Source organism: Sesamum indicum, linkage group LG5, assembly GCF_000512975.1.
Source record: "Sesamum indicum cultivar Zhongzhi No. 13 linkage group LG5, S_indicum_v1.0, whole genome shotgun sequence".
NCBI classification, from domain to species: domain Eukaryota; kingdom Viridiplantae; phylum Streptophyta; class Magnoliopsida; order Lamiales; family Pedaliaceae; genus Sesamum; species Sesamum indicum.
This window is the reverse complement of record NC_026149.1, coordinates 10,191,897-10,211,758: the sequence shown is the minus strand read 5'-3', so window position 1 is coordinate 10,211,758 and position 19,862 is coordinate 10,191,897. Positions and strand designations below refer to the sequence as shown.

Below are 19,862 nucleotides of genomic sequence, written 5' to 3'. Positions count from 1 at the left end.
GAAAAATATCAAACTCATAATTCTCCCTGGCACCAACCTTGCGACATTTTCAGGCTTCAACTGCAATTCCTCCACATCCACTGAACCCCACGACCGTTTTCTAGCTTTGAATGTCTCAAAGTCCTCACTTTTCTCCATATTATCAATGGAATCACAAGGAAAACTATCAGTCTCACTCAATACAGATTTTTTAGTACATCGCAAAATAGTCTCTGTGAGATTCTGATCCAACCCATCATCACCAGTGTATGCGTCTCTCATTGCAAACGGTCCCGGTTTTCTAGGGGATGCCCTGTGTACAGAGTGGGAATTCAACTCAGGCACTTTCTTAATCTTCTTTTCGTCATCGGCATCATCAGTAAGGCCACCGGCAGTAGCAGCATCAGGTGGCACCCCACGAGTCCTCAGCGACCGACGCAGAACCACAGGGGTTTCAGTTTTAGGCTTCTTCACCGGAGTTCGTTTATAAGATTTATTCTCAGCCCTGCCAAATCACATATTCCTCAAGGGTAACGAACACCATCATAGATACTAAAAACATATTCTCAACTGCAGAAACACATAATAAAAGAAGCATCTTTTTGCATAGACAATTCCTCGAACAGATAATACTTCAACCATTACTTTGTAAGAGTCCCAATAAACCGCCATTTTTTTCTAAAATGTGGATGTGAACTCGGTGAAAAAAGGACACAACAAATCAAGCCCCCCCACCCAAAAAAAAAAAAACACACGCACACATGGAGAGAAGAAAACCTCTGGCGTTTAGCGGCAACGGAGGTGAGGTCGTTAAGCCTTGACTGGATCTTGAGCGCCGCCAACATCTCCTCGTTCCGCTTTATGTTCTCCATTCTCTGCCGCTCGTACTCCGTCATTTTCCCATTGCTCCCCATTTCCCTCTCCCTAGAAATCGCAGTTTCAATTAACCGTTTCCCTACGGGTACCGTCCAGAATCAACTGACTGCTCTCAGATCGATATCTGCGCCGGCACCAGTTTAGGCGGCGCGTGATTTTAATAAGACGCGGGAGGATCAGATTTGGCGCGAAAACAGTGCATGGGATTACGTGGCATGTTCCTGGCCGTGTCGTACGGCCCATGGATTCTTGCATGAGTTGGGCCTTTTTTTAACCATTAGACATGATAACATTGGGCCGGCCTCTCTCTCCCAACTCTACTGAGTGAATGAGGGTATTTGGGTAACTGGGTGAGCTTATAAGAACATTAAAATATGGGATAATTACACTTTTTTTTTTATGAAATTTGGTATAATTATTTATATATTTCATGTGATTTTGAAAAATTATATTTGATATTTGATATTTATTTTTCTCTAAAAAATAGATTTGTTTCATTAACCAAAATTTATCGAATTTATTGATATTAATAAAAAAGTTGAATAGAAATCAATATTTATCCTCAACCGACTTATTATTTATTTATTTACCTGTCAAAAAAATCTCTTCTAACCAAGCTACCCTTATACATCTTCACAAGCTAATGTATGTGAGTAGGTACATCTTTACTGATAATTAGGTAAAAAAAAAAGTTATTTTTTGTTTGGAATAAGTCAGTAATAAATCAATTTAGAAAAAAAAAATATGGATTTTAATTCAAGTTTTTGCTAACAAATGGACCTATTTGTTAGAAAAGTATAGACGTTAAGAATACTAAATGTAATTTTTTAAATCACATAAAATTTATGTATAATTACACAAAATTTTAAAAAAATATGGTATAATTATCCCTTAAAATATTTTACAAACTTTTACAAAGAGTTTGGTATTTTCCTTTTCTTTTTTCTTTTTACAAAGGGAGTTTGTAATATCTAAAAATAAAATATTATAAGCTACTTAAAAAAAATAACGAGTTTTCATCTTATTTTGAAAATTTTTAATAAGTTGGTTCAAATTTTTGCATTTTAAATACAAATTTTGCATAAGTGGCATATTATAAACTCAATGATCTTATTTATCAAAATGCTTTAATAATTTTTTCTTTTAAAATATGATTTGACATCTTATAAATTAAAAAAAATACTTTATAAAATATATGAACTTGCAAGATTTTATAAAATGAGTTCGGCTAAACATCTTATAAAGAATGTATGATTTAATAAAGAGAACTAGCAGTATCGGCATACTCGATCACATATTCACATTTTTTAAAAGTAAAATTATAAGAATTCATTAAGTTTTTTTTCTTTTGGATTAATTTATTTCAAATTAAGGCTTCTGTTTGTTTATTTAGCTACCTTAAGTGAATAAATTTTAAAAATTAATATTATCTTCAAATTAAAAATTCATACAATATGTTTATATGCATAAACTTGTCTTTAAATTATAAATGAAAATTTAAAATTGTCAATCTTTTTATGAAAATAAGTAAAAAAAAAATGTGATAATTGCGCCTAAAATAATAGAAAGGGCTTACTAATAAAAAGAAATAAATTTAAAGAATATTTAACAAGCAGAGGAAAGAAAGGAATAATCTTTCTATAAAGTATTGAAAAACACATAACATAAAGTTTTAAATAATTTGAGTATATAAACTTTTTAGTTACAATTATATTTTGAACAAATTTAGGTAATTTATTCCTACAAGTATTTATGAATAATGTATTAATATCAACAGTTAGGAGTGTCTATAATGAATTTTCTGCTTAATACTCATCGAAAAAAACGACTTATTCTGAAAAATAAATACATAAAAAATTATTTTTCATAAAAATAAATAAATAAATAAAAACAATGGAGCACAGAGTAGAGCCCTATCTTTGAACATCTCTAAAGTTAAAAAAACAAAATGTTATATGTCAATCCTCCTTCACTTCCATGTTCCTCTCATCTTCACATTCCATTTCCCAAAACTGTGACTATCAATCAGCTCTTTTACACAGTGTAATGTTGTTGAATGGTCTCAATGTCAAGGCCCTTCAGCTTGACGACTGACTCGACGTGTCCCTTAAGGGTGTGCAACTCCCTCAGCCTGTAGCATTTTTCTTGTAAGAATATAAAAGTTCGTTACTAGGAGGATCATTTGATCAGAATTTACAAAGTTTAGGCATTAGTGAAGGTAGTGCATGTCAAGGATCATATGGGATACCTTGCAACTTCGGCTCTCCTCCTCGCCTGCTCAGCGATTTCAGAGAGTTCACGGTAGTTCTTGTCGTGGAGGAGGGCGGTGGAAGCGTCAGGAGTGGAGAGACCATGAAGGGTACGTTGAGCCACTGCCCACTGTGCTTCTCTCTCGCCCTTTCCATAGTCCTTCTTGGTTGTGAAAGCAGTCTGGTTCGTCACAAGAGAGGAATCAAGAACATGAAGATTAATAAGTCAAGTGTTGGAGGAAATGTGGAGTTTAAGGTATTGTTGTGTTATGTTTTACTTTGTTCTCGATCATGGAATCCCAGGCTTTGCCACTCAAAGCAAAACGAATGATGAACTTTAGAATGTCGAGTGGGAAGTAGGTGATGATGCTGTAGACCCAGATGACTCCACCCCAGCCCCATCCGATGCCTTGAATTCGTGCAAACCCCCAGTGTGCATATACAGCGATAATTGTAGCCAACTGAAATCCCACAACTCATTGAACTTCAGTAAACTCGGAGAAACAAGTTAAAACGATAATAGTTTCTAGTTTTTTAAGAAATGACTTTTGGCTTTAGTGGGACTCACCAACTGGGCTAGCAAGAAAGCAGTAATGAGCAAGCAACCAGGACGTTCTACGAATGACCAGCTTCGTGATCTTATCACGAAGATGAGCGCTTGACTGATGATGCTCACTTGAAGGTAGAGGGCAGCAGTCAGCTCATCTGGCTTGCCCCTGAGAGATCTCACACCGAAGGTGTTCTACAAGCAACAAATTGTACGTCATTGATCAAATTTTCACATATTTTACATGATGATAACAACAAAACAAGATCAGGGTCTTGCATAAGAGAACTCACGGAGAAGAAGTCAGTGTCAGATGCCAGGTAGAAGAAGACCACGGTCATGATAGCCATGTATGTTCCAAGCACAATGCCAGTGCAAAAGATTTCCTGAAGCTTCCACGAGTCGGGCAGGGGAGACGGCTTCACGCGGTCTTTAGATATGGTCATGATGGTTCCATCATTGAGGACTGCAATGATCAAAACCATGAAAGGCGAGAAGTCAAACTTCCAGATGAGGGCAATTAGCAAGAATCCCATCACAATACGGATTGTGATGGAAACCGCATAAATGGTGTAATTCTTCATCCTCTGGAAGATGGCTCGGCTGGTTAGGACTGCGCTCACGATCACGCTAAGTCCAGGCTCAGTCAAAACAATGTCCGACGCGCTCCTAGCAGCATCAGTTGCATCAGCAACAGCAATGCCAATATCGGCCTTTTTAAGTGCCGGTGCATCATTCACACCATCTCCAGTCATACCACAGATGTGGTTTCTCTCTTGAAGTTTTTTGACGATCTCGTATTTATGTTCTGCACATCAAAAGACTTGTTGTTAGTTTTAACTTGAGAAGAGTTTCATGAAGTTCTCTGAGGGTCAATGGTTTTTAAGGTTACCTGGGAAGACTCCCGCAAAGCCATCTGCCTTCTCAATGAGTTCATCAACAGGGATTGAAGCAATGGACTCATCCTTGCTCTGGCCGAGAAGGGTAGAAGATGGGTACATGTTGGTGCCCATACCAAGTCTACGACCGGTCTCTTTACCGATGGCTAGCTGGTCACCGGTAATCATCTTCACATTGACACCAAGGTCAAGAGCTTTTCTGATGGTCTCGGCACTGTCATGCCTTGGAGGGTCAAACAGCGGCAACAAGCCAACAAATTCCCATGGTCCACCAGCACTCTCTTTTGTCTTCTCTGGGATCGTCTGGAAAGAAAGACATATACCCCATACTCAGAGTTAGTGGTTAAAGGACTATTTCAGTTAAGATGGTATATGTACTTTAGAATACTAAGATTCACCTGTCGTGCAACACCAAGAGAACGAAGACCACGGTTGGCAAAGTTGTCAATGATTTCATGAGCCTTCCTCAGATTCTCCCCTTTGAGCTCACAAAGTTCGATGATCTGTCATGTTTATGAAATAAGTTAAAAAAAGTGGGGTTGAAGTAGAAGAAAACAATGTATATCAATATGTAATAACTTTTAGGATTGTCTTTACCTGCTCAGGAGCACCCTTGCTGCATCTGTGCCAGTCTCCGTTGTTGTCATAATAGGTAATAGCAGTGCGCTTTTCCACTGGATTGAAGGGCAGGAAATGCACCTCTGTGATTCCGGCTCTTGCCTGAAAGCTCACAACAAATAGATTAATTAAGAAACCTAATCCATCAAACCTAGTAAAATTGCAACGTGAACAACAAAAAAGAGGCATTCTATGAATTATAATACCTCCTTTGGATCACTTAGCATGTTAACAATTGAAGCATCAATAGCATCCTGGTTCTCAATCCTGGAAGCCCTGGCAGCAAGCAAGACAACAGTGTCTGCATCCACACCTTTTGGGAATACTTCAATCAACGATTTGTCCACTGTAAGCTTGTTCAAGGTAAGAGTTCCGGTCTTGTCACTGCAGAGCACATCCATGCCTGCCATCTCCTCAATGGCAGTCATCCTCTTAGTAATGGCACCCTGTTGGGATAGCCGATGAGATCCGATAGCCATTGTCACAGACAAGACAGTTGGCATGGCAATTGGGATACCACCAATGAGCAGCACAAGTAGATTGTCAATTCCGTCTCTGTACTTCCTGTGCTGGATCGGGTACATCACTATAATCTCAACCAACATCCCCAATGCAATGGAGCAAATACAGAAGTTTCCAATGGAAGTCAACACCTGATAGAAGAGACAAACATCCAACAAGTGTTAAAGTCAAGCTACATTTTTGTCTAGTTCCAACGACTTAATTTTAATCCAATGGGAGATGCTACTGAGATATGCATGAACCTGCTGGAAGTGTCCGACATTGTTGGTGCTATCAACAAGATGGGCAGCCTTGCCGAAAAAGGTGTGGACGCCAGTGGCAATAACGACAGCCTCGATCTCACCTTGCTTGACAGTGGAACCAGAGTACACTTCTTCGAATTGGTGCTTGGTTACAGGTAGGGACTCTCCGGTGAGAGCTGATTGATCAATCTTCAGGGGATCACCCTCTAAGAGACGAGCATCGGCTGGGATAATATCTCCCAACTTGATACTGATCAAGTCTCCTGGAACCAGGATTGAAGCTTCCTGTTCACTCCACTTTCCATCTCTCAAAACCTATATTCACACAATCAACAAACACAAAACTGGTAATGATAAAAAGCAAGAGCAAAGATTAGTATCTCCAAGAGTGAAAAGTGAAGAAAAACTACCTTAGTTTTTGGGGCAAGGCCAGCCATAAGAGCAGCAGCAGCATTTCCTGCATTGTTTTCTTCAATGAAACTAATGGTTGAGTTGATAAACAGCAGGACAACAATACCGACGAAATCTGGCCAATCTGTAGGCTTCCCCTGCATTCAATCCACAAATATAGATTCTTTCACAACCCAAACATGCATACTTCAAGAGAATCTACACATAAAAACACAGCTAAAACAAAATCAAGAAAAGGGTTAAATCTAAACCATACCCCTCCATTGGCCAGAGCAATGGCCATGATCGCAGCAATCTCCATAACCCATGAGAGAGGATTCCACATAAAGCCCAAGAACTTGAGCAGTTTGTTCTCTTTCTTCTCCTCAAGCTTGTTGGGGCCAAAAATCTCCAGCCTCTTTGCCCCTTCTGCAGATGTCAAACCATCCTTTGAACATTTTAGCTCGTTGAACACTTCCTCAATCGGGACATGTTCCTGCAGACAGCAACCACACCCAAAATCATCACCACATTCTTGCACAACATCCATGAACTAAAGATTCATCTTTTCATAAAAAAAACAACAAAAGACAAGAGCCCACAACACTTACAAGGTCAACCGTCTCGTTCTTGATCGCTTCTAAAGAAATATCGGAGGCCATCTTTTCGTTGCTCAATAACAAGAAAAAGAGGAACCCAGTTCAGGAAGAAAGATTGAGAGGGCAAATAATCTCTCTATCCTCCTCCCTTATTATTTTTTTGTTTACACTTTTCTTTTTACACCTAGCTCTCTATTCAGCCCCCCATGCAATGAAAACACACACAAGAGGGTATTATTTGAGAGGCTGAGGTACTCAGAACGCCCATCAGACCCTTTTATACTATAAGGCTTCTGGTTTTATCTTGAATCCTCGTCCCCCTACAATGGCGGGCGATCAAGCTTTTTCCCAACCTCTAGTTTCTTTGGAACTCCTGAAACATGTGTGTTTATTGTGGGTTTCCATTCTTTTCAAGAATTTGAATGTAACTGAAACTCAAACTTGCTTTATGACCACATGGATTAGCTGAAGACTAGGGTGGATTAATGTGGTTTAATATATCTCCTACTAAGAAAATAAATGTATGTGGTTTATGTGTATTTTATTTAGTTAAGTGTATTTGGTTTTACTTACTTTTTCTTAATGCTACATTGTAGCAGTAGTAATTTGTGATATTTTGCGTGTGTGTAATTTTTTGATATTATTTAAAATAAGGAATCTATGATTTTTTATTATTTAATATAATATATAAAATAATAAATTAATATTAGATTGATAAAAAATAATTATAAAAAAATAAAATATTGGAGAGAAAAAAAGATGCATAAAATAGGTAAATAAACAATCAATGTGCGTGGCACATTCAAATGAGTGAGCATAATTAAATAATTTTTTTAAAATTAATTCTTATTTTCAAAAGTGTTTTTTAATTGAAGGAGTTAAAAAACTGTTAAGATAAAAAAATTTATAAAAAGTTTACTTAGTGGAAATTAAGAAGAGTGGACAATTTAGAGATTTAAAAGAGTGGTTTGGGGAGATTAAAGTACATATGACACAATTGTTAGGATTATAATTGAGGAGATTATACATGTCATACTTAGTTATATCTTTCCCTCAATAGTTAGTACACGTGTTTTTTATCGACTTTGGAGGATCCCTTGGTTTGACGGGATCTCGACTGCTTGAACCGTATTGTTGTATTTCTCCTTTTATCTATTTTATGTAATTTACCTTTATCGAAAACAAAAAAAGAATAGTTTGAGGTTGGGGGTGTAACATAGTAGAAAGTAGAAAATTAATAAATAAATATTAAATATTAAATATTAAAAAGTATATAATTTACAGACAAAAGAAAAGGTGCGATATCAAAGGAGTGCTCTTACTTAATAATAAATATAGCTACAAAATGATATACGAAAAAAATATGAGACACCAATAAAGTAATCGTAAAAATGAAGCTCAATAAGCAACCAGTATGGCTCAGGACACATGGATGTTGATTGATGGCGCCCAATCATCATCTGCCTGTATTTAATTCAATCAATAGTTGTGTCATTTGGTTCAAACGATGCGTCCATTCAAGTAAAGTGATATGTTCTTTGGCTGAAATGATTGTCTATTAAGATGAAAGATTATAACCTTTCAAATGCATCTTTTTTTACTGGACATGTCCATTAGATGATACCTTTCCAACTTCTACAAATAGGCTCCCATATTTATTTCATTTTCACAAGTTCATCCCATTCAACTTGGAAGGCATTTTAGAGTATTTCAATGTGTTGCCAATAAAAGCATATAAAAGCATGTTGTATTTTATTAAGAGAGTTCTAAAATATTATTTAGTTTGCCGTTTTTTAAAATTTGTAATGCTGCTACTTTGAGATTGTAAGTCGTATCTTAGGAGACAAATTGCTGCTTCTATTAGAACCAAAACGGGACAATAATTGTCTTAAAAAAATAAAAAAGTTTAACTCTTGCCTCGACTTCATAACACACAAATTCCGCATATTCCTCATAGTTGGGAAAATAAGGAATATGCGGGATTTGTGTATTATGAAGTCGAGGTAAGAGGTAAACTTTTTATCTTGGTATTAATATATTTATTTTCTTAAATTATAATATTTTAGAAATTAAATAAAAAAAATTACTTTTTGCTTAAAATGTCTTTTAACTTTTAATTTTTAAAAACATTACTATTGTTATATACTATACTAATTTACTATTACTTATTGTTATCATCTAAATTATTATAATAGTATAGTTTATTCAATCGTAGGACTATATTGTGCTACAAATAAATGGATATATACAAAAATTAAGTTAGATTAAAAGGATAATTTTGTCATTATAAAGTACTCTAAATAGAGATATGTAAAAACTTAAGTACCAATTGGGGCATTTATAAAAACTCATGTATCACTCGGGTATCAATTATATCATTTGAAAAAATTCATGTATCAATTTAGGCGTAATTGCAAAAATAGTCCTGTAAGTAAAGGGGGTGGCGTTCTTGGTCCCGTAACTATAGGACTGACAATTTTAGTCCCGTAAGTTTCAAAAAGTTTGCAATTTTAGTTCTCCCCACAAATCTGGCCAATTTTTGGATAATTTTACCCTTTTCCAGCTTTAAAATGTGCAGTTTAGTCCAGTTTCAATTATTTTGCATTCTAATGCATATTTTTCCATTCATGCTCGTCAAGAATGGTATTAGAGCCTAGGTTTATTGAAGAAATATATGATTATATTATATTTTGGTATTATTTATCCACTAATGGAGGAGACTTTCAAAGAGAAAATGGAACCGAACGAAAGTTCGAGTTATTCTGAAAACAGGGAGTATTTTCAGATTCTGGAAATACAAAGAAGAGAATTTCTCATGGAAATTCTTGAAAAATGTGACAACAGTCCCAAGAGGATTGATCCAAAATTTCTCATGCCAGAAGAAAAACAAGAGTGGCTGAGAAATTTTGAAGTCCGACAAGTACTACCAGGAAATGCAGTGAGACGTATACATTCCACTGAAGTCCATGGTAGAATCCCAGCCAGGAGAAATAGAACGGGTAAATTCCTACATAATTTCAGTTTTAAAAATTATGACTAATTGGAAAGAACTTGAGCCGGATACATCAAAGATCTCCTAAGATCTGAGAGAGATACAAAAGATGGTTCAAGACTATGGACATAGGTTAATACATATACCTGTGAAAATAGAATCCTTGAGCCAAAAGGTGGACAAGGTCCTTAAGATCCTTCCAGATCTACACGAGGGACTTACAGATTCGAAGGCCACAGAGATTCCAAAGCCGAAGTCAAGAGAAGATCTGATTATTGCTTCTATTAAAACTATAAAATAATGGAAGTAACAAGAGCGGATCTATCAGATCTACAAGAATTGGCTGAATCTTTTTCCCAACTCGGGATCGTGGATTTAGTCAATATCCAAATGAATGAGATCACTCCAGCATTACTACCGTCGGAAGGAAGTACATGCTCTAATGAACCTCCACAGGATCAACCGATGAGGGAAAGTGCAGATTTCCACCCTAATACCACTCCAACATTTGTGGGAACCAGGCTAAAGGAAAATCCAGGGAGAAATCCAAAAAGTGTGCCTGAAAATACACCTTAGGCGAGGACCATGCTCCAGCCTTTACATCCATATGGCGCTATACTGAACCTGGATATTATCGATTTCCGAAATACCGAGAAATTGATAGACGAATGGATTGCAGCAATTAAGATAGCAGCAACTACCCTAGAGCTCGACAAAGAAAACTTCATAAAGCTTGTGGAGTTGAGCTTGGAAGGATCTGTAAAGATCGGACGGGATAATACCCCAGAAGATACCAAAGCCAGCATCCTTGCCGGAGATTCGAAAGGCGCGATAGCTGACCGGCTAGGAAGGCTCATCAAGATACACTTCATTGGAGATGGATATTTCGAAGGAAGTAGAGCAGAAAAGGCTAGAGAATATGCATAGGCTCTCTTCAGCCTTGAACTTAGAAGTATTTGCGCAGTAGATGAATACATCTATTGGTTTCGCAAGTACTTTTTCCAAAGTGGAGTAGCAACGGAAGTAGCAGCTCCAATGTTCTTCGCAAAGATATGCAGTCTATGGAGGAAAATGTTGATCCAATCATACAAAGTACCCGAAGGACAACTAGATTCAGTGGCGCGAAGAATGGCTTTCCTTAAAGACAAACTGAAGGATTGGTGTTATCAAGCATCCATCCAGAAGAATATGAAAAGATTGAGAGGTAAAATCAAACGAACCCCTCTCTGTTGTGATAACAATGATTTTCCAACTATTATAGGAGAATCAAGTGAGCCAAGGAAAAGGAGGAAGCAGAATAATGACTTCTACCCAAGGAGTTCCAGAAGAACCTTTTCCCGGCGGAGATCATGGTGGTCCAAGTCCAAAGCCAGAACATATAAATCGAGACAAAAAACAGGACCAGCAAGGGTTTCATCCCAAGGATCTAGACGAACAGATGCAAGATCCACTGGAAGAACCCCTATAAGAAGAACTTTCAGACGGGCCCATAGCTGAGCCAATGAAAGTTTCAAAGACTGCAATTGCTGAACCTGCGGAGCAAAAGAACATATATCTCCGGACTGCGCGCAGAAATGTGGTGAACTACGAAGATTTGAAGCCATAGATGACATCTTGGATGCAGTCTACTATGGCGGCTTGGTACCTATTTACCAATTCGAAGACCTTCCATCAGACGAAAGTGTCTATGAGGAAGAAATAGAAACTGATTCGGATGGATCTTCAACCGAGTCAGAATAATTACAACGAGGGAGATAGGCTTCAAACAACCGAAAGCCTATCAGGATTCTTTTCCAGAATGACGGTGTCAAACAAAATCATGTAAAGAATCATGCGGCAAGATTCCAACCTCAGCCCATACGATGGATTTAGGATTGGAGGAATTGGAAAAGTCTTGAACCAGATAGGACTGAACCAAAGGAAGCATCACATAATCTACAAAATAAGTTCAGGTGAGTTTGCTATACCTATGGAACTTACTGGTAATGTCATGGAAATGCAGTTAATTCCTAAAGAAGAAATTCTTGAAGAATTGAGTAAGCTTAGAGAAGAAGTAGCTATTACTATGAAATGGATCCACATAGGAACTATTGAAGTATTAATAAAAGCAACTTTTAAGGAAGGAATTGATTCAGAAATACATTTATCAATAATGGATAGAAGAATCAATAACTTAAGAGATGGTTGTCTTGGAACAATAATAGGTAATTGTATGCAGGAAAACTGATGTTTGACATTCATCCTAGGATTGTATACAACCTAGCAAACCAAGATTTTAGTAGAGTTTTAACCCTTCATCAAGATTTTAAAAGAAAAGATCTAATGAGAGAAGGAAATAGACCATATTCTATAACTTATAGAATTGCATATGCCCTTTCCAATACGCATCATTCAGATTTGTTTCTTAGGAAAGAGTATATTGAGATTCCTAGAATTTTCAAGGAGTTCGCCAAGGTCATGACACCAGATCCTATTAAGATACCTAGAATAGGTGGTGTTGATATCATCATAAAAGATCACCCAATTTTAGATAAAACACTTAGCTCTAAAACTGATTTCAGTAGTCGAATGTCCTTTTCGGAAGATAGGATTACAGGCTATAAAGGAAAGGAGAAAGAATTATTAAAAGCTTTAACTCCTCAAGAGATTAGGGTAGATAACGTAAAACTTAGATGCCCTGAAGGATGGAAAGAAATACAAGTTATATTTGACATCACTAAGAAAGAGAATTTTTTCCCTTGTGATGACTTATATCATTTGCAACAACCTATTGTTGGAAGATATGAAGGCATGTTAGAAATAGCAGGCCATGAAATTTTAGTTGCAGGTGTTGCAGGAAGAGAAAATGGGAATATGACTTTGGGGTTAAGTTTCCTCGAAGATCATAAACCATGGGGAAGAAAAGGTAATGGAATGGAATTCAGTCTTGATGGTGTCACCATAAGGATTGATGGTGTCACCATATCTGTTGGTATGTTGTATGATCAATATAAGACGGAGTATTTTACAGCTTATATTGATTCAGAATCAGGTATTTGTACGGCAAAACCTGGAGTTTTCCCTAAGGAAGCAAGGGAAACCTTACCCGTCATTGTAGGAAGGGATTTTTCACAAAAAATCCTGATACTCAATAAGGAAATACGAGAAGCCAAGATCATGATTGGAGGAGCGTTTGGATCACCCTGGTTTAGGGTAAAAACACCTCCTATTTACTTTCATGATACAGGTGCCGATATCTTACTAGGTAACAATTTCACTCAAACATTTGCAAGATATATGCAGGATAATCAAAGGAATCTGTTAATCTTTACTACTAACTGTGGTAGTGAGATACAAGTATTGCGAAGAGAAAATGCATTCAACAGGATAATGCTAATAAATTTTCGCAGCAAACGTGGTGATTTTGATGCCAAATTAACTCATCCAAAAATACAGGATAAGAGCAAATTTGGTAAGGTCCTTTTGTCTTTCAGGCAACAGGGACTCATAGACAACGATAGCTTCTATAAGGAATCCAAGGAGGAAATTCTAAATCTTAAAGAAGCACTACTGGGAATGAAACACTCGACATCAGCGAGAAAGTAGGCTTTCTCTTGAGAATGTCAAGAGGCTTATCCAGAGGAACTTCAGCGAAAATCCTCTGGCATGGTGGGATAGAAACAAGATCGAAGCTACTCTAAAGCTTAAGGAAGAATGCAAATATGAGTACATTCGATACAAACCTATCTAGATGAATATGGAAGATAAGAAAGATATGCTGATGATTATCAAAGAGCATATCAGTCTTGGACTCATCGAGCCTGGAATCTCTACGTACAGTAGCCCTGGATTTCTGGTAAGAAACCATGGCGAGATCAAGAGAGGTAAACCCAGGTTGGTTATTAACTATCAAGGCATTAATAAGATTTTAGAGTTTGATGGTTATTACATTCCTAGTAGAGAACACTTAATTGATTGCATTAAAGGAGCAAAAGTGTTTTCTAAAATCGATTGCAAATCTGGTTTCTATCAGATTAAAATGGAGAGTGAATCAAAGAAATTTACTGCATTCTCCACACCACAGGGACAATACATCTAGAATGTGCTTCCAATGGGTTTAGCTAATGCACCCCAGATATTTCAAAGAAAAATGGATAAGCTTTTCAAAGATTATTTTGAGTTCATGTTTGTCTATATTGACGACATACTAATCGCATCCAAAAATATGAAAGAACATATTAAACATCTTGAAATATTTTCTGATGCATGCCACAGAGAAGGATTAGTTCTTTCTGAAAAGAAAGCTACTATTGCTGTCAATAAAATTGAATTTCTAGGAAATTCTTATTGACGAAACAGGGATTGAGTTACAGGAGCATATTGTGGAGAAAATCCACAATTTTCCAGATGCGCTCAAAGACAAGAAGCATCTGCAAAGCTTCTTGGGAGTTGTTAATTTTGCAGGGATCTTCATTAAGGACCTTGCAAGATACAGAAAGGATTTCCGACCACTCTTGAAAGAAACGGAGAGTTCAAAGTGGAAATGGGAAGAAATCCACACAAAAAGGGTTCGTGAGCTAAAACAGGTCTGCAGTAACCTGCCAAAGCTTGCTATACCACAGGACGAGGATGAATTGGTAGTTTATACAGACGCCAATGATTATAGATGGGCAGCAGTGCTCATGAAGAAGACAACTACATGGGAAGAACCTTGTAGATATACAGGAGGGTTGTTCTCAGAACAACAAGCTAAAGTTTGGCACATCAATGAAAAAGAATTCTTTGCGGTTTGGAAGGCTTTTAAAAAATGGCCTTTATTTTTACTTGCCAAAGAATTTACTTTAAAAGTTGATAATACTAATGTTAAAGCTTTCTTAAAGAACAAATTAGAATCGAAAATAGAGAAAGCTCGTATTATCAGATGGCAGGCTGAATGCCAATATTATTGTTATAATATTGTCGTTATAAAATCTCATGAAAATATTCTTGGAGATTTCCTGACAAGAGATGGAGGCATCTGAAGCAAACTCTATCATGTTAAGACTCAAGCACCTTCGTGAAAACCTCGAGGAGCTTGACAGAAAGTTCGGACAGCTAGCAGTTAATGCCCAAGTTGCCGGACAAATTCAGAGAGCCAATCTAGACACTGTCCAGGTCGCAATAAGGAGTTCCTTACTAGCATCCACTTCGCTATGGAATGATCTACGAGAACCAATTCGGAAGGCGTCACTTTTGGGGATGACTCACAAGTTAAGGGAGCATGACCCAGAACATGCCTTTAGAGTATAGGGCTCTAGACCTGTAGCGTCGGATTCAAGTACCGATTGCACAAGGCTATCACCAGACTCTGGTGAAACGGTAACAATTGAATCACAGGAAGTGCAAACTCCTGTAGGTTCAAGTCAACCCAGCACCTCTGGGGTTAAAGAGGGAGAGATTAGCCTTAGGCCAATGACAGGTACCTCTAAGGCTAATACTAACGAATTAATATCTTCTTCTGCTTGGTAGGATTATTAGCGTATGTGGAAAAAATTAATTTCCCACAAAGGAGTCAACCCAAGCAAGACCATTATCGAAACATCCGAAAAATATAACAGAATCTGGATGTTAGAAGGGTCTAAACCAGAAGATGTCAGAGAATGGTATGATTATGGAGCCCTTGCTTCAGTTCATACTATGTCACCGAGTTTTCCGAAAATTTCAAAACTTCCGGAGTGGATTAGTGGAGCGATCTTTGATTTGTGGCAAAACAACCCCCACTTGAAGAGAGGCGATGTTCTTGAGATAAAATTTGTTTCAATAGCTCCAGAAACTGCAGGAAAGGGGTCTCATCCAGCATTCCATTTCATGAAGCTACAGAGACCGAATATGGTAGCTTTCAACAAAATCAAAGCTGCCCCAGGAGAAGCTCCCTTGGTATTAGCCATTAGTGAAGATAGTATCTCTACCAGGAGAGCTTGGGGACTATGGGTCTGTCTCATAGAGATGGACAAAGTCAAGTATCCATTCAAGATTTTCTCAAACAAAGTAATTGGATCATTCCTGTTAAATTCCATGACAGGGAAAAGCACGGAGTTTGCTGAAAGCTTATTCGAAAAAAAGAGGATGTTAATCTGGGAAAATAAGCTGTCAGCAACCGAAGCCACAAGGATGAAGACGTGCAACATGTTGCATGTTGGGCAATGGCATAACCATCTGTGTCTTTGCTGCGAAAAATAAGAAAAGCCCCTGTTCGGGATAAAGATTCGGGTTACGAAAAATAAACCCGAACCGGACCAAGACAAGGGAAAGAAAAATTTTTTTACCAAGAGAGGTAAAAGTTAAACGATGTAAAAGGTTGAAAGGATAAGACTGTTGGTAGAAAACAACAAAAGCCAACAGTCAACAAAACAAGGAAGACAACTGGAAGTCACATGGCCAATAAACTATAATGACCAATAGCTGGAAAGGACGGGGCGATGACGTATGCAATAACGTCATTTGAAAAAGACAATAGGATGACGGAAGCAATGACGTCGTCAAAAAATCAAGTTGGAGTCCGAGTTTGAAGTCCGTGGATGCCTATAAATAATGAGGCGATGAAGCAGAAGGGGATCATCAGAAAAATTTCTCCTACTCTTCAAAGCATTATTTTGAGGGTTTTCAATCTTTCTAGTATTTTAATCTTTCAGTTTATGGGGGTTTCCCCAACGAGTCTAGTCCTCTATCCTATGAGAGGCTAAACAGTTGTCTTCTCCAACGGAGGAATAATATCTATGTAATATTTCCTATATTTCTTCAATAAAAAGTTAGGCTTCTGTTCAACTTGTTTATCCAAAACTTTATTAAGTCCCAATATTGAAGTCCCTTTCACGCCCTAAGGTAGGAAATGAAATAGGGCTGTGCTGTTTGTTGCTGAAGGAGCCTAGTACCTGCGAACCATCTACTGCGGTAGTGTGGTTAGAAGAAGTCCGTAAAACCGAGGACTTGAAATACCCGGGAACAAGACGGTCAAAAAAAGGTATGAATTTATGAGGGCTTAGTTTATTTCGGAAGCATGTTGGGCCAAACTTGAAGCATGATAGGGGCTAAGGTTCATTTTTCGCTAGAAGGGCAAAATGGTCCTAAAATGGGCTGAAGGACCAAAATTGCGAAAATTCGAAAGATACAGGACCAAAATTACCACCGCGATAGTTAGAGGACCAAATTTGCCATACCCCTATACATACAGGACGAAAAATGCAATATTGCCTATCAATTTAATAATAACACTAAAGCTTGGGTACTAAAATCATTTTTACTCTTTACCATTGGATGAAATTGTAATATTTTTTGGATTAGTTTGAAATGATGGGTTCCTGTTAATGTATAAAATCATGTTGAATATACATAAGTAACAAAATGACCATAAAAATTTTTGAGGAGATTTGAACACGATGAACGACACCCGAGGATTGTGGCTCACTTAATTGTGAATGATTTACGAATGCGTATACTAAGTGTTAAGTTAGCTAACTCTGTCAGTACTTGTGCATTGTATAAACTTTGGCGTATCACTTGGCCTGTCGAGGATATCATATGATAGGGATACCTGTTGTACTATATTTTTACGTCATTTATGAAAATTACATTTCCAAAAAAAAATGACCATAAAAAATAGAGTAATTCATAGTACAAAGTAAATGATGATGTTCATCCCACGAAAGACATTAAAAACAATCACAAACACATTGTTCAAAATACATTATCATTTGAACACATCGGCTCAAAGCATCCCAACAATCTTAAACCGATTCATAGTATTCTGAACTTTGATTTAGACGTCACTACTTTCAAAACACCAATTCATAGTAGTTCGCAAGACATTCACTGTTGCTTGCCGGCTTCATAGGGGTTGACTTCCTTAACATCCCATTGTTTTTGCTTCTTATCTCCCTTGGTGGGGAGACTCCTAGCCCTCTCAAAAAGCTTGGTGGTAGATACACTGCTCAAAAGTGTGATGGTGGTTGTGATAATGATCTTACAACAAGCATTCAAGGGCCATGTTCTGTGTTGGCCAATGGTTGGGATCAAGAAATTGGTAGTTTGGGCACTAGTCGGAATAACGATTTTGCTTTCGTTTTCTTGTTTGTTCTTGTTGGAGCAGTAGATTGGGATGAACTTCCCTTGGTCTTCCTTTTCCTACTAGCTTGTTGTGCTAGAGGAACATCAACCTCCAAATCTTTACCTTTGTGCTATCAATTGAAAAATAAAAAGAAACTTAGTTACCAAGTAATCAACAAATAATATCTGACTAAAACATCAACTCATTACAGGACATGTTCTCTTGTTATGTTCTCTGGCCATTGCACAGTTTGCATCTCACCATGTTTGATCTCCTCATAGCATTAGGAGCCTCACCAGGTTGCTTTCTCCTATTTTCTTTTAGGCCTGTTAGGCATTCTTGTAACAATTGGAGGTAACAGATTGGTATGTTCAACCTCTAGATCTTGAGACTCATCCCTCCAAGAAACCATCCCCAAGAAAAATCTTTTAAAAACAGGTGCATGAGGAATTGATTGAGACTCATCTACATTAGATTGTAGGGTTACAACACTCATTTCATTATTTGCTAGGACAATTTTAGCATAGTAGGGACCTCCCAAATGACTTAGCATGACGCCTCTCTATTGATTCCATATACTTTTTTCCTAGCCCTATAAATCTACATATATTGAGGGTTGACACCAAATTTTTCAGCTCATTTTTAATTCCTTTAGGCTTCATTCCTGGGTTTTCCCTCGACACATTCTCAATTTTTCTAGCTATCCATTCAGCACTAGCCTCTTTCGTAGCATCAGACCTAACACGCGTGTGATTAGGCACATATGTCTGGAAGGTCACACCATCTACCAATAGTCCTTCACACTACAATGGCCACTCACTCTATTTTTTTATTCTTCATTCGCATTATTTTGAATCCTTCCCGAATCACAAATTCTTTTTAAGTTGTCCTAAAAGCTTTCCCTTTTCTAACGTAATTTTCTCTCTACCATCTGCCGGCACACTAGCATCCCTATTTCAGGAACCTTGAAATGGATCATCTTTAAAGTCAGAATCACTCTCATTTTTATTTTGACAGTTATCATCAGATATATATTACTCAATTCATTTACAGTTTGATGTGTGATTAAGGAAGGATCGCTGCTAAAATACCTGAAAAGCCCTTCATTAAGGGCATTTCCGTCATTTAAGCGTGGATCCGCATTTTTTCTATCGGTTGGGTCGAATGGACCCGACCCGGATCCATCCGCCTTCGAAGACCCGGACAATGATAGCCGTCCGATCGCGGACGTGGGCTAGTAGGATTAGACCATGTGGCTGGTCAACTCTGACCTGCTGAGCCCTATATATAGACTCGAAACGCCGTCATTAAAGGTACCTGTTATCATTTATTGTGATCGAACATTGAGATAGAACACTTTTCTCTCGATCAAACTAACTTGAGCGTCGGAGGGTCATTGTCGGGGACGTGCCCGATGAGCTCACTTTACTTGTTTCATTCTCAGGGAACCCAAAATTTGGTCTTGGAAGAATCAACAGTCTTTGTGGAGATCGAATCTTGAGATCGCCTAATTCGACCCAGATCAGTTGGCGCCGTTTGTGGGAACATCTAAGAATTATCACTATGGAAGGTTCATCGAGGAGAAATGCTGGCGAAGATGAAATACCAAGGAAGGGAGGAACGACCATTCACATGACGAAAGAAGAACTGCAGAAAATGATATAAGAGGCTAGTAAGAATGCTATCGTGGAGTACGAGAGGAGGACTGCGACCCCTGTGGCCAAAGAGACCGCCAGAAAACAATTATTTGAAAATGTTGAGCCCCAAAGAGAGTCGCGAGTGCAAGGCGAGCTGGAGCGCAGAGCTAGAAGGCCAGTCTCGTCGGATGCGGGGTCCAGCAGCCACGCTCGGTCGAAAAGAAAAGAGAGCCTGTAATTAACAGAAGTA

General features: G+C 37.8%; 2 protein-coding genes across 3 annotated transcripts in view; both read right to left on the bottom strand.

Moving 5' to 3' along the window:
- The window catches only part of LOC105162306 (WD repeat-containing protein 76), a gene marked incomplete in the record, with an annotated part of 4,074 nt that extends 3,062 nt beyond the window's left edge, over positions 1 to 1,012 (bottom strand). The window contains 2 exon segments of the mRNA XM_020693714.1: positions 9 to 484; positions 757 to 1,012. Of these exon segments, the coding sequence (XP_020549373.1) occupies positions 9 to 484; positions 757 to 893 (613 nt within the window).
- Positions 2,685 to 7,190, bottom strand: LOC105162305 (ATPase 8, plasma membrane-type). Of its 2 annotated transcripts, none has more exons than XM_011080312.2 (13): positions 6,934 to 7,190; positions 6,600 to 6,818; positions 6,343 to 6,480; positions 5,933 to 6,247; positions 5,375 to 5,821; positions 5,148 to 5,270; positions 4,949 to 5,053; positions 4,544 to 4,853; positions 3,945 to 4,459; positions 3,673 to 3,846; positions 3,383 to 3,565; positions 3,104 to 3,285; positions 2,685 to 2,986 (listed from the first exon to the last, which is right to left on the bottom strand). In XM_011080312.2, the coding sequence occupies exons 1-13, from the start codon at positions 6,982 to 6,984 to the stop codon at positions 2,890 to 2,892; spliced, it is 2,859 nt and encodes a 952-aa protein (XP_011078614.1). In that variant the 5' UTR covers positions 6,985 to 7,190; the 3' UTR covers positions 2,685 to 2,889. The 2 variants fall into 2 exon arrangements, with proteins under 2 accessions (XP_011078614.1, XP_011078615.1); XM_011080313.2 differs by having other exon boundaries at positions 2,700 to 2,999.